At 47.5% G+C, this 14,687-nt stretch overlaps 1 protein-coding gene across 1 annotated transcript in view; it reads right to left on the bottom strand.

Moving 5' to 3' along the window:
- SREBF2 (sterol regulatory element binding transcription factor 2) overlaps positions 1–14,687 on the bottom strand; it is a 74,687-nt gene that overhangs the window by 25,380 nt on the left and 34,620 nt on the right. Inside the window, exons 3-10 of the mRNA XM_030815456.1 lie at positions 13,822–14,003; positions 11,564–11,710; positions 9,224–9,445; positions 7,790–7,904; positions 7,517–7,698; positions 5,822–6,014; positions 5,147–5,328; positions 2,276–2,552 (exon numbers count right to left, since the gene is read on the bottom strand). Coding sequence (XP_030671316.1) covers positions 2,276–2,552; positions 5,147–5,328; positions 5,822–6,014; positions 7,517–7,698; positions 7,790–7,904; positions 9,224–9,445; positions 11,564–11,710; positions 13,822–14,003 — 1,500 coding nt within the window. The remainder of the gene's footprint in view (positions 1–2,275; positions 2,553–5,146; positions 5,329–5,821; positions 6,015–7,516; positions 7,699–7,789; positions 7,905–9,223; positions 9,446–11,563; positions 11,711–13,821; positions 14,004–14,687) is intronic.

A 14,687-nucleotide genomic window follows, 5' to 3' on the forward strand; every position in this document is an offset into this window, starting at 1 on the left:
CCTCATCTTACTGGGTGTCCCAGCAACAATCTCCCCTCCTCAACTCTGTGCCCTTGCTCCTCCAACACTCAGCCTCTCAGTGTCTCCTCAGACCTCTCCTACTGCTCCTCTCAGGCAGCCTCTGCCCGACTCCCCATCCTCTATCTGCTCATCTCTGCGTGCATGTGCAGTGGCACCATCACAGCTCACTGCAGCCTGGACCTACCTCCCAGGCTCAAGTGATCCTCCCACCTTGGCCTCTCAAGTAGCTGGAATCACAGGTGCATACCACAAAGATCAGCTAATTTTTTGAATTTTTTTGGAGCGATGGAGTCTCCCCGTGTTTCCCAGGCTGATGGGAAACTCCTGGACTCAAGCGACCTTCCTTCCTTGACCTCCCAAAGTTCTGAGATTACAGATGTGAACTGCTGTGCTAGCCTTTATCCTTTTCTTTCTTTTTGAGATGGAGTTTTGCTCTTGTTGCCCAGGCTGGAATGCAGTGGTGCCATCTTGGCTCACTGCAGCCTCCACCTCCTGGGTTCCAGTGATTCTCCTGCCTTAGCCTCCCGAGTAACTGGGATTATAGGCACGTGCCACCACACCTGGCTAATTTTTGTATTTTTAGTAGAGACAGGGTTTTGCCATGTTGGCCAGGCTGGTCTCGAACTCCTGACCTCAGGCTGGTCTTGAACTCCTGATCCACCTGTCTTGGCCTCCCAAAGTGCTGGGATTACAGGTGTGAGCCACCGCGATGGCCTATCTGTTCTTTATATGAGGGTGTTCTTCTGAATGGCCCTGAGGGTCTCCTTTTCACCACATCCACTCTCATCGGCTCCCTTGCTTTTCACTCTCACCTGTAGTCTTCTTTGGGCTGTAGATCCTGCATGTCCAGCTCACCTCCACATCTCACAGGCAAGTGTCCAAAAGGGAACTCACCACCTTTTCCCTGGAAAGTTGCTTTTCCTGCTGTTTTCTTTACCTTTGTTAGTGGCACCATCGATCACCCAAACTCCCAAGGAAAAACCAGGGAACCGTCTTAGCCGACTACTGTCCCCATCCGTCAGTCCAATGAGTCCCCAGTCCAGTCAATTCCACCTTCTAATTTCCTCTCATCTGTCCTTTCAGCATCTCTCATCTTCAATCTCCATCAGCTTCTATTTGGCCTCTCTAGCTCTAGCCTTGATCCTCTGGGATCCACTCCTTATCTGCCATCAGAATGAATCTTTTAAACTTTTTTTTTTGCAGTGCTGTGGTGCAATCTTGGCTCACATGAGCCTTGCTCTCCCAGGCTCCAGTGATTCTCCCACATCAGCCTCCTGGGTAGCTGGGATTAGAGGTGTGCATCACCACGCCTGGCTAATTTTTGTATTTTCTGTAGAAATGGGGTTTTGCCACGTTGTCCAGGCTGGTCTCAAACTCTTGAGCGCAAGTGATCCTCCTGCCTCGGTCTCCCAAAGTGCTGGGACTACAGGCATGAGCCAGCTACCATGCCCAACCTGACTCTTCTAAACTTGAGAAGCACAAACCTGATCATATCACTATTTTCCTAACGCTCTTCACTGAATCCTACTGATACACTACAAGATCCCCAGCCTGGCATCCAAATCCTTCATGGTCTGAGTACTGCCTTTGTGCTCTGGCTCCCTCTAGGACCACTGAAAGCTTATTCTCAAGAGCCACCCCAGGTGGGGCTCCTCCTTGGGAACATCCCTCTGCCCAGAGGCTCCTCTCCTGCAGAGCTGGTGACCTCTATGCATCCTTCCATGCAAAGCCAAGACTCTACTTCCCCAGAAAGCCTTTCTTGAAACCCTCCAAACGGGTACCCACTCCCTCCCAACGAAAACATGTTCCTTCTGCTAAGTCTAACATACTCACATTGATTGAACTGTCATTCATTTGCTGACCTCTCTGCCTATTATAGCAGGAGCTTACTGAATGAAATAAATGATCATATTTCATTGACTCTAAGATGTCAGCAATTTTAAGTCTCACCATTAATTTAAGTATCACTAAGGAAAAACACTGCCAACTTATCTACAATGTGCCACTGTTTATAGGACACATCCTGAGTATAGTGATGTTATTGTGAAAACATGTGCATCTGAGAACTGATGAGCTAAAGCAAAGAGCCATCCTTACAGCTGTGGAAACAGGTAGAGAAGCTTGGTCTAGCCACTCTAAAAGAGTAGCGTTAAAGGGACTTCAGCTAGGGTGCAGAACTGGCAAATCAAGCTAAGGAGGAGAGGTAGCATGAGATGCCTTGCAGCAGGCCAGGCAGCAGCAGCCGCCCCCTCACCTGTGATGTGCAGCTGGTGCAGCCGGTGATAGGCCAGAGCCGCATCCCGGGCGCTGGTCTTAGCTTCGTCTTCAAAGCCTGCCTCAGTGGCTGGCGTGGCCCGCCGGCACTGGAAGACTTTCTTGAGCAGCCAGCGCACCAGGCGTAGCTTCTGCAGGCTGTAGCGGATCACGTTCCAGGAGAGGCTGCAGGCCAGGTCCAGGCGGGAGGTGGGCAGTGCCCGGCCCAAAACTGCCAGGCAGGTTTGTAGGTTGGCGGCAGCAGCTGCAAAATCTCCCTGCAAAGTACCAAGAGATGTTAATGGTCACTGACCTTGCTCCGGCTTTTTGTTTTGATATAGACTTCTACTCCCCCTGCCCCCAATTATCACAGGAATTAGTGAATACTCATAAAAACGAGGAAAACTTCAGAAAGCTACAAGAAAGTAAAACAAAACCACCTATAATCTCATCCCCCAGGAAGAATCCCTGCTGACATTCTGGGGTATTTCCTTACAGACTTTTTAGTCGATTGAGATTGTACTGTGTGCATTCTTTCTTTGAGCAAATGCTGGTCAGAGTTCCCTCAGAGTAGCACTTTTTTTTTTTTTTGTATTTTTAGTAGAGACAGGGTTTCACCATGTTGGTCAGGCTGGTCTCGAACTCCCGACCTCAAGTGATCTACCTGCCTTGGCCTTCCAAAATGTTGGGATTACAGGCGTGAGCCACCGTGCCCGGCCAGCAGTAGCTTTTAGACATAAGATGGTGACACAGATTTAGATGAACTGCATGATCCTTTAGGCTTTCAGGGTCTCAAAGTGCAGCCCCCACAGGCCAGTGGCATCAGCTCTTAGGAGCTTGTTAGAAATGCAAGCACTTGGACCTTACCCCAGGGCTACTGAATCAGAACCTCTGGTATTGCAGCCCTCTAGGTGATTCTCATGCCGTGTCTGCTAAAGTGTTTCTTTTCATTTTTAGAGATGGGGGTTTTGCTATGTTGCCCGGGCTGGTCTTGAACTTCTGGGCTCAAGCAATCCCCCCAACTTAGTGTGAGCCACAGCACCCGGCTTCATGCCTGCTGAAGTTTGAGAACCATGGTTTTAGGCAAACTCACAGCTAAACTACCCTACTCTAGGATTCAGATGAACTAATCTTTGTCAACCTGAGAAGGTCTAATGGAGAGTCTATGGCACTGTACTGGAGACGGCTCGCCTTCTCTCTCTCTCACTGCTGGAGACTAGAAGACAGGCTATATAGTCTTGGGAAATGAAGGTAAATTCTCCTATTTTCCTCTATTGGGCAGCTAGTACACTATCTGTGCTTTGTTTCCCACATCATTACAGGACTGGACAAGAGAAAAGAAAAGACATCCTCACAGCAACAGTCTCTAAGGTGGCTCTATCTTTTCAGCCAGAGGACCTGCACTTGCAGATTCCAAAGGAGGCAGGTGTTCCCTGGCTCCTCCCCTGCCTTTCCCTCAAAGGTGGGCTATTCCCAAGTCCCAGTCTTTGGCTCTTACTCCTCCTGACTCCCCAGTCCAATTCTCCCTAAGAACCCTCTCCTGACAGACATGCTTCCCAAACACTCTGGCCCCGCCTCTGCTCAGTCCCCATAGCCTGCCTCTCAATCACTGCTCATTGCACAGGGGCCTCTTCCAGCTTTTCCAGGCCACATGGCCTAGATGGAGTCCACTCCATCTTGGAGCCTCTCTTTTCCTTGAGTCAATGTCACTAATCACTTCCCTTCCAAATATTACATTTCAAATACTTATTCAGTTCAAACCTTTCCTTTTAATTCCAGGTGCTTGCCATCATCTCTTACTCAGTCTATTTCATAGAGCCCCCTGACTTAGCCAGGCGTGGTGGCTCATGCCTGTAATCCTAACACTTTGGGAGGTCAAGGTGAGAGGATCACTTGAGCCTAGGAGTTCGGGACCAGCCAGGCAACACAGTGAGAACTTGTCTTTACTTAAAAAAGAGCACCCTAACTTGTTTCCATGTTCCATGCATTTCACATCTCCCTCCTACCTATCCTTCACAGCCACCAGAATGATGCTTGTAAAACACACACCTGAACCTGCCTCTAGGATATACATCTTGAGATGTTATGCTCAAGGAACAGGCCTCTCAAAATCACATCTATATTCTGAGACCCATAGCCCCAGCAAGGCTGACAGATCCAGGATGGCCAATCAGATTCTCACTAATGGCCCTGCAGCTTGCAGAGGTGGGGAGGGCAGGCCCATGGCTCACTGCTGCTGAGGAGTGTTCTGGTTCTTGTTCCTCTTGAAATGTGGATGTTTAACTCTTCCTCAATGCTGTGAGTTGCCCCAGAATTTTTTCCGTAAACTCCCTGTTGATTTCAAATGAAAACTTTCAGCTAGTTTTCCTGCTCAAAAACCTTTCCTGGTTCTATAGAGAACTGGGAATAAAGCCCCAAATCAGTTCCTAGTGAAAGCCCTCTCCAATTTGGGCCTAGACACACTACCAGCCTTTGCCTTCAACTCCCTCTGACATATCTTACACTCAACACACCCTGGAACCTGCCAGTCTCCAAACAGCCTGTCTATTCATGCCTTTGGGTTGGAAGGTCCTTCTGCCATCCCTGCCCTTCCTTCCTGCTCTTGGCAGCCCCGCTCAAGCCCTAGAACCCCTCCCTCAGAACTCAACTTCATTATTCCTCTGTCATACTGGAGACACAGATCATCTCATGTCCCTGGAATTAATTATCTATGCAGAGGCGCCCACTCCACTGCCCTGTGACTGTTCAGCAGCAGGGTCCCTTTTTCCTCTCAGTTACCACAAGCATCTATCATAGGACTTTCTTCGACATGAGTTGCTGAATTATTGGTCAAGTCTGGGGGAGGATGGGGAAGGCCGGACACAGAACTTACTCTGGCGAGATCCAGGTCTGCCTGTTTCCGGTGCCTCCAGAAGGTGACCGAGGAGCGCGAGTGTGGCCGGATCACTGGCTCCCCATGAACCAGCAGCTTCACAAAGACGCTCAGGACAATCACACCATTTACCAGCCATAAGAGAAGAGTAGGCATCATCCAGTCAAACCAGCCCCCAGAACCTAAGAAGGAGTGTCTCAGCAGAGTCTGCCAGGAAAGGCCTTGCGGAGCAGCCAGGCACCTGAGAGACCCCGGCACTATCACAGGAAAGAGCCTTCTACCTCATTTTCAGAAGAAAGGGCAAATAATTCCATAATCTAAACGGAGCTGAGTGCCACAAAAATCTTTGTTAGCTTGAAAGGGTTAAGGCATTGGTTTTGCAACCTCAGATAAAAAACAAGACATCCTCCTTCAAATAGGCACCACCCCTCCACCCCAGGGTATTTAGAGTAGTGTGGGTCCCTGATTTGTTTTGCTCATTCTGACTGAACTTGGGCTTGCCTTGTTACTTCCAAAATGGAACTTATGCCAGTCCCTATCAGAAGCAAGCAGGTGGGGGCCCACTATAAAAGCCCTTTGGGACCTGGTAGCCAAGCCAAGAAGTTTGTACACAGGGTCCTTCTCCTGCCATAGTGGTCCAGCCATGCCCAGGTGGTGCAAGGGGCCTCCACCTACCTGACTCGAATGACAGGACACTGCGGCCAGAGCCTGAGTGTGGGTGCTGGTCAGAGTCATGGGCCCCTCCCCACTGCAGCAGGGAAGTCAGGGGGTTAAAGGAGAGGCACAGGAAGGTGAGGACACACAGAAGAATCCGTGAGCGGTCTACCATGCCCAGCGCCACAGGAGGAGAGTCCGGCTCATCTTTGACCTTGAAAACAAGGCCTCGAGGTTGGAATAAATACTGCATAGGTTTTTACAGCACTTTATAAATACATATATATATTGAGAAATGGTTATGAGGTTTAAATTCAAGTCTATTAACTCAGGACTAAGGCCAGATGGGAACTGAGAAGCCTATAATTCACTAACTGCTGCTCAAACATTGGCACATTTTACCTGCTTGCTAACTGAGAAAAGTATATGTTCCAAAGAACAAAGGTAGAAGAGATTTGCTTTTAAAATAGAGCTCTGCCACAAAAGAGAACACACTGTATGGTTCTGTTTCTGTATAATTCCAGAACTGGCAAAACGCATCTAAAGTAACAGGAAACCAATGAATCAGTCATTGTCTGAGGCTAGAGAGGGGTGTGGGAAACTACCTGCAAAGGTGTACAAAAGAGCTTTTTGGGGTGATGGAAATGTTCTATATCTTGATTATAGCGACAGTTACATAGCACTGTACATTATGTTAAAACTCTTGGTACTGTACTTTTAAAGTAGGTATATTTTATTGCATTTAAATTATACCTCAATAAAGTTGATCAAAGACCGTATTTAGTGTGAATCTATCTAAAGGATTTTACCTGTTCTAAAACCGTACCATTGTCTACACCCACCCCACTCTCCATTTTACAGCGGGAGGGCTGGAGCCAGATCTCCTCTGCGCCCCAATGTGTATATAGCATGTCATTTCTTTTCAATATTTTAAAACCATTTAAGATTTTCTTCTGATGACTCAGAAGCCGAGCTAATTCAATTTATATGTCAAACAGCCTGTTGTTGCCAAACAGAACCACATTTATAAGAATATTTCAAAAACAGAGCTTCCTTAGTAAAATTAAGTATATGATACAATAAACAGCTTAGTCAAAAACAAACACTAGAAGGGAACTTTGTGCTTTCAGAGTCAGAAACTGCCGAAGTCAAAATACAGTACAGAACCCAGTGGTCTCTACAGGTTCCCAGGAAGATCATTAGGCTCAGAGCGTCTCTTAAGTAATTCCATTAAATTACCATTGCCAGGGGCTTTGACGATTAAAGGCCCATAGGTAAAATGTTATCTGTTAGACTGCAAATTGTAATCATTTCTGAAAAGAGGACCCAGAGGAAGCCTCATCCTAAACCAACTGATCAGCCTCCCAAAGTGGTCTTGCCAGGCCCATTAAAGGCAGAGTCAACCAATGAGGTGCCTCCAGCAGCTCCCAGCGCCCCACAACAGCTACTCTGCATTCTCGTTCTGGATCTGGCACTCATTCGTCTCTGATGGGGCCTATCAGCAAGGACCAGTTAAACCTGAGGGACTGTTTCCCCCCAGAGTCAGTTTTCTCTTTCTTTATTCTCCAGGACCTGGCTAATTTCACAGAATTCTTGTTTTTCTCCAGGCTAGGCCCTCTGAACATGCGGCCTGGCCTCATAACTGTGACCTCCCAGCTACTTTCTTAGGGGAAATGGGAAAGATTCCAGGGATCAGGAGATTTCAAATGTCTGTACCTTTGCATCATCCAACAGAGGGCTTCCTGGCTCAGAGTCAATGGAGTACGGAGAGAAGCCAGCCTGGGACCCTGAGTCAGAGGCTGGGGGGGACATCAGAAGGACATTCTGATTAAAGTCCTCGATCTTCAGGTCCACCTCATTGTCCACCAGACTGCCTAGGTCGATGCCCTTTAGAAGCTCTGCAAAGAAAACCCCACCTGGTGAAAATGATCTGCTTTTACAAAGCCCCACCTGGGCCAGGGCTGACAACCCTTTTCTCAGCACACTTACTGTTCTTTTGATTTGCCAGCTTCAGCACCATGTTCTCCTGGCGCAGTTTATGATTGACCTGCTGCAAGTATTTGATGTAATCAATGGCCTTCCTCAGAACGCCAGACTTGTGCATCTGGGTAAGAAGATGAGTGAAAACACAGTGAGACCAGTGCAGGCTACAGGGTGAAAAGAGCAGAGCCCTAGCACTTGGGATGACAGCATGGCTCTGTGAGAGGAGAAACCAAGTTCAGATGCTGGTCCTCCCAATGATTAGCTGTGCCACTCGGGAGAAGTTACTCCATACCTCTGAACCTCACTTTCCTCCTCATTAACACAGAGATAATGAAAGCGCGTGAATCACAGGCTTGCAGCAGGGCTAAATGAGATAATGAGTGTAAAGGGCTTAGCCCTGAGCCTGGCAAATAGTTGACACTCAGTAAATATTAGCTATTCTTCCTACTTCTTATAATAATCCTAGCACCATAACAAACTTTAAGGAAAACAAATGAAGAACCACAGCATTGTTGGACAGTTATCTTTTTTTTTCCCAAGACAGAGTTTCACTCTTGTTGCCCAGGCTGGGGTGCAATGGCGCGATCTCAGATCACTGCAACCTCCGCCTCCTAGGTTCAAACAATTCTCCTGCCTCAGCCTCCCAAATAGCTGGGATTACAGGTGCCTGCCAGCACGCCCGGCTAATTTTTTGTATTTTTAGTAGAGACGGAGTTTCACCATGTTGGCCAGGCTGGTCTTGAACTCCTAGCCTCGAACTCCTGGCCTCGTGATCCACCCGCCTCAGCCTCCCAAAGTGCTGGGATTACAGGCATAAGCCACAGTGCCTAGCCTGGACAGTTATCTTAAGGCATAGATTTTTACTTAGGATGTACACCTTTCAGATTTGTAGGCAAGGAAAATGAAATTTTCTTTCAAAATAGGGTTTAAACATAGATAGGTTTTAAAAATAAAATCTCCTACTTTCCAGAAGACACATTCACTGAAACACCAGAAACATTTGGAAAATCAATTTCCTCTATTTGTTGCTGGTCAAAGACTCAACCTCTTTTTACTTTCTTTTCCCTAAAAGGTAACCCCTAAACACAGCTAAAACTATGCCATCAGCTGACTCCAAGGTACACACAGTCCTGTATCTGGAACTACTGAGTGGCAGGCGTCTTTCTCTGCCTCTGACAGTGGAGTCCCCATCACTGCAGAGCACAGCCGAAGGAGTCAAAGGTCTCAGTGGGTCACTGCCTCATCAACCCTCACCAGTCTCCTTATGTTTTTTAATATTTTATAATCTTGACATGACACCAAGATGCTTTAATAAAAAAGCACCTCTAACTCGGTCTTGTATTCACTTACCTTGAGCCTGGGACTTCTCTAGGCTCCTGAGGCAAAAACAGGTAGAGGGGAGATGGTGGAACATAAAACACGATTTTGCTTGGCACCCACCTTGGCGTCTGTCCCCATGACCAGGTCTTTCAATTCGATGATTTTGTCATTGATGGAGGAGCGATATCGTTTCTCAATGATATTGTGGGTTGTCCGCCTTTCTCCTTCTTTGGGGGGCTCAAGCTGCTTGACTCCCCCAGGTACCTGCTTAATGGGCACTTTCTCTTGCCCCATCATTACAGGCATTGTGGTCAGAATGGTCCCACTGCTGCCCACCAGGGTCTAGAATAGGCACAGGTACAGAGCAGAATGATCCCTCTGTTAGTCTGCATAAAGCAACCTCAACACAGACCTGCCCGCTCTGGCCAAGTGTTGCCAGACCTGGCAGTACTTCATGAGGTCTGAGACTCTTCCTGGATTAATCAAATCAGGCCCCAAGAAGCCTCAGGGGCCACAGCACCTTGGTTACTACCTCCCTTCAAGAATCACTGCTGATAAACTACACCACAAGACGATTAACACAGCTAAATATGTTTTAAGTTTTGATCTAGGTATGCCAGAAACAAGTCATATGATTTCTGCTTTGCTGTCAAACTGTTAACCACTTCTAAAGTTATACACAGTGAACCACGAGTTGGCACCAGAGAAAACTTTCTCCTAGTGTATGACACATTTTTTCCTCTCAAATGACAATTAAGCAAATTACTGCATTTCTTTATACAATTTTGCCATCAAAAGGCTCAAGGGCAGAAGTGACACTCTCAATAAGAGCCATTTGATTAAGTAAATAGGCCAACCATGGAGGTCTCCCCTTTTATTCTTCATCTCTGTTTTCTCCTCTTATTTTTTCTAACTTTATTTTCTTTAATACTTTTTTTTTTTTTTTTTGAGACGGAGTTTCGCTCTTGTTGCCCAGGATGGAACGCAATGGTGCGATCTCGGCTCACCACAAACTCTGCCTCCCGGCTTCAAGTGAAGTGCTGCCTCAGCCTCCCGAGTAGCTGGGATTACAGGCATGCGCCACCACACCTGGCTAATTTTGTATTTTTAGTAAAGACGGGGTTTCTCCATGTTGGTCAGGCTGGTCTCGAACTCCTGACCTCAGGTGATCCACCCGCCTTGGCCTCCCGAAGTGCTGGGATTACAGGTGTGAGCCACCACGTCCCACTCTTTTTTTTTTTTTTTTTTTTTTTTTGAGACAAAGTCTCACTCTGTTGCCCAAGCTGGAGTGCAGTGGCATGATCACAGCTCACCACAACCTGCACCCCCCTGGTTCAAGTGATTCTCCTGTCTCAGCCTCCAGAGTAGCTGAGATTACAGGCACCCACCACCACACCCGGCTAATTTTTTGTATTTTTAGCAGAGACGGGGTTTCACCATGGTAGCCAGGATGGTCTCAATCTCCTGACCTCGTGATCCACCCACCTCGGCCTCCCAAAGTGCTGGGATTACAGGCGTGAGCCACCACGCCCGGCAGCTTGACACACTCTTTCTGAGGGACAGCCCCATGTTGTTTCATGCATCAGTAGCTTTTTTTTTTTTGAGAGTCAGTCTCGTTCTGTCATCCAGGCTGGAGTGCAGTGGTGCGATCTTGGCTCACTGCAACCTCCACCTCTCAGGTTCAAGCAATTCTCCTGCCTCAGCCTCCTGAATAACTGGGATTACAGGCATGTGCCACCACACCCAGCTAATTTTTATATTTTTAGTAGAGAGGGGTTTCACCATGTTGGCCAGGCTGGTCTCAAACTCCTGACCTCAGGTGATCCACCCCTCTTGGCCTCCCAAAGTGCTGAGATTATAGGCGTGAGCCACCGTGCCTGTCAGCAGTTTTTTTTTTTTTAATTGCTAGGCATAAGTTCATTGTATGAATATATCACAATGTGCTTATTTTCCTGTGGATGGACATTTGAGTTGCTTCCAGTTCTTGGCTTTTATGAATAAAGCTAGTGCTTCTAAATTTTAATCACCATTTACTCTACCAGATTCTCATGCTATAGGACGCTGAAAGTGGCTAAGAACCTACAAATGAAGGATGGGGTACCTTCCATATTCTTCACCTTGGAGCCCTTCCCTGCCTAGTGGCCCTAGGGTCCTTCAGAAGTCATCAGCAGGATCTAAGAGGTGAATGGTCTTGTATGGAGCTATTAGCCAAGAATAGAGGGTCCTTCTGCTATTTTTTTCTACCTCCTTGTAGACTCCAGTACTCCCACATTGAACACACACTGGTAATACTTTTTTGAGCGAAAAAACTACTAAGAGGAGTAACATTTACAATTTGACTGATTCGTGCTATAGACCCTCCCATACCTACTCAGCATATAGAGATTTAACATCTCTGAAGACTAACACCTCCAGGAATAAAGGGAGAGGGAGGAGGGTGGGGGAGAAGGCAGCTCTTACTGGTACTTGAAGGGCAGCCGTCTGGATAGGGGTGGTGAGGGCGGTGAGGGCCGGGTTCTGGACCGCAGCCATAACAGGGCTGCCATCTGTCTTCAGTGTGGTCAAAACAAGGGAATCTGTCTTGATGATCTGAGGCTGGACCAGGACCTGGATGAAGAAGGAAGAAAAGGAAAAGGATGATAGCATTATCCTTCTGTTATGCATTCCTTTCTTACTGCATAGACCTTCCAAGAAAGAATGAGAAATAATTTTTATGAAATTGAGAATAAAAAAACGAACAGGAAATCGCATAGAGGCCATTTCAAAAGCCGGCTATTTTGTACAGCCTGAATACTGGGTTCAGGTGGAGAAAGAGGGGCTAGCTAATGAGGGTCCTGGCTTTTTTTTTTTGCTGAGACAGTGTTGCTCTCTGTTGCCCAGGCTGGAGTGCAGTGGTGCAATCTCAGCTCACTGCAGCCTCGACCTCCCGGGCTCAAGTGATCCTGCTGCCTCAGCCTCCTGAGCAGCTGGGACTACAGGTGTGTGCCACCATGCCTGGCTAATTGTTTGTATTTTTTTGTAGAGACAGGGTTTCACCATGTTGCCCAGGCTGGTCCTGAACTCCTGGGTTCAAGAAATCCACCTGCCTCAGCCTCCCAAAGTGCTGAGATTACAGGCATGAGCCATGGTGCCCAGCCAGGTCATGGGTTTTTAGGTTGAAAGACTTTCAAGAGGGTGGTGCCGGTGGCCCAGCAGGAGCAGAGCAGAGATGGGTAGGGTGAATGGCAGAGAGGAGAGAAAAGACTCAGGAAAGCCAGACACATGGCTGAGAAGCAAAAATAATAAACCTGATTTTTTTAAGATAAATTACTTTGTTAGTAAGAAAATATAGGCCAGATGCGGTGACTCATGCCTGTAATCCCAGCACTTTGGGAGACCAAGGCAGGTGGATCACGAGTTCAGGAGTTCGAGACCAGCCTGACCAACATGGTGAAACCCTGTCTTTACTAAAAATATAAAAATTAGCTGGGTGTGATGGCACGTGCCTGTAATCCCAGCTACTCGGGAGGCTGAGGCAGGAGAATCGCTTGAACCCAGGAGGCGGAGGTTGCACAGTGAGCCGAGATTGTGCCACTGCACTCCAGCCTGGGTGACAGAGCAAGACTCTGTCTCAAAAAAAAAAGAAAAAAGAAGATATAGTCCACGATGATATATGACATAAAGACTTTTTTTGTGATTATAAAAATAATACACGTCCCCCGGCTGGGCACAGTGGCTCACACCTGTAGTCCTAGCACTTTGGGAGGCCGAGATGGATGCACTGCTTGAGGCCAGGAGTTCAAAACCAGCCTGGCCAACCTGGAGAAACCCCGTCTCTACTATAAACACAAAAAACTAGCCGGGCATGGTGGCAGGTGCTTGTAATCCCAGCTACTTGGGAGGCTGAGGCAGGAGAATCGCTTGAACCTGGTAGGCGGGGGTTGCAGGGAGCCAAGATCACGCCACTGCACTCCAACCTGGGCAACAAGAGCAAAACTCTGTCTCAAAAAAAAAACAAATTAAAAAATAAATAAATAAAAAATAATACATGCCCCCCCAACCCAATATACGTTCAGGATCCACAGCAGAAAATATGGAAAACAGAAAACTATGAAAGCCAAGGGCGGTGGCTCACGTCTGTAATCCCAGTGCTTTGGGAGGCCAAGGCGGGTAGATCACGAGATCAGAAGTTCAAGACCAGCCTGACCAACACAGTGAAACCCCGTCTCTACTAAAAATATAAAAATTAGCCGGGTGTGGTGGCACATGCCTGTAGTCCCAGCTACTTGGGAGACTGAAGCAGCAGAACTGCTTGAATGCGGGAGGCGGAGGTTACAACGAGCTAAGACCACACCACTCCACTCCAGCTTGGGCAACAGAATGAGACTCCATCTTAAAAAAACAAAACAAAACAAAAAAAACACAAAACAAAACAAAACACAAAACTATGAAAAAGAAAATTATCTGGGAAATACCAATTTAACACATTTCTTTCCAGTTTTATGCCCATTACATGTGTACGTAAGTGACTGCACCAGCCTTTCCTGAGTGCCAGTGTCTATCTACAGATATGGGCTCAGCCAGGTCTCTATACACTGCTCACAGGTGCATCCTGGCGCCCTACAAGCTGCTTTGTGTACACTCTGGTTGGTCCTTCTTAGTATGTAGACCACATCTTCAACCAAGGACCAGTTAACAGCCCCAACCAGTGCCTCCTTGAATCCTTTCCAGCCACTTACCGGGACCTGCTGCACCTGTGGCGCAGCAACTGCCTGCACCGTAGCCGGGGCAAGGGTCTGCAGCGTGCCATTGGCCGTTTGTGTCAGCACCCGCTGGGCCTGTACTGTCTGCACCTGCTGCTGAATGGTGACCGGCTGTACCTGGGAGGATGTCACCAGGCTTTGGACTTGAGGCTGAAGGACTTGGGAGAAGAGGAGAAAAAAGGCACAGAGATGAGGAATGCATTCTGTCACTGCAGCTGCAGCAGAAACCTGAGGATGGAGTATCTCATAATGATTCCAATTCCCCACCTGCTGCTGAAGATGATGTGCGCAGCCATTTACAAGCTGGCCTAGACAACAAGAACATCCCATAAGGGCTGCATCAATTTCTGAGGGAACGAGTACAAACTGTTTCATTACTCTGGGTGCCAGGGTGGAGGAAAGGGAAGCTAATCAGCAAATGACTGCACCCAGCAAGGGAGTTAACAGATGTTGAGAATCAACAACTCCCTGGGGCTTCATTTTCTTCCATCCTTTCTGGACGGAAAGTGTACTTTGGGAAGACTGTCTCAGCTTTTTGCCTTTACATTCCCCCACCTGTCCCAATTCTTGAACTCCATTGAAGAACTATAAGATTCTTTGAAATTCAAAGCAATACTAATCTTACCCAGGGCTCCCCACAGAGTCAGAGGGAAATATGATGAAAAGGCACTGGGATGCAGCACATCACAGAAAGAACAAGCCCCTTTCAGTCATCCATTCCCTCAACACATACTGAGGGCCCAGCATGACGCTTGCTACTTGAAGCTGCTGCACCTATATTAAAAGTCATATTCATCGCCATAGTGGATGCTATCATTCAGATGTTTGCTGAATGAATAGTT

The sequence above is a fragment of the Nomascus leucogenys genome, chromosome 7b (assembly GCF_006542625.1).
Source record: "Nomascus leucogenys isolate Asia chromosome 7b, Asia_NLE_v1, whole genome shotgun sequence".
In the NCBI taxonomy this organism is placed as follows: domain Eukaryota; kingdom Metazoa; phylum Chordata; class Mammalia; order Primates; family Hylobatidae; genus Nomascus; species Nomascus leucogenys.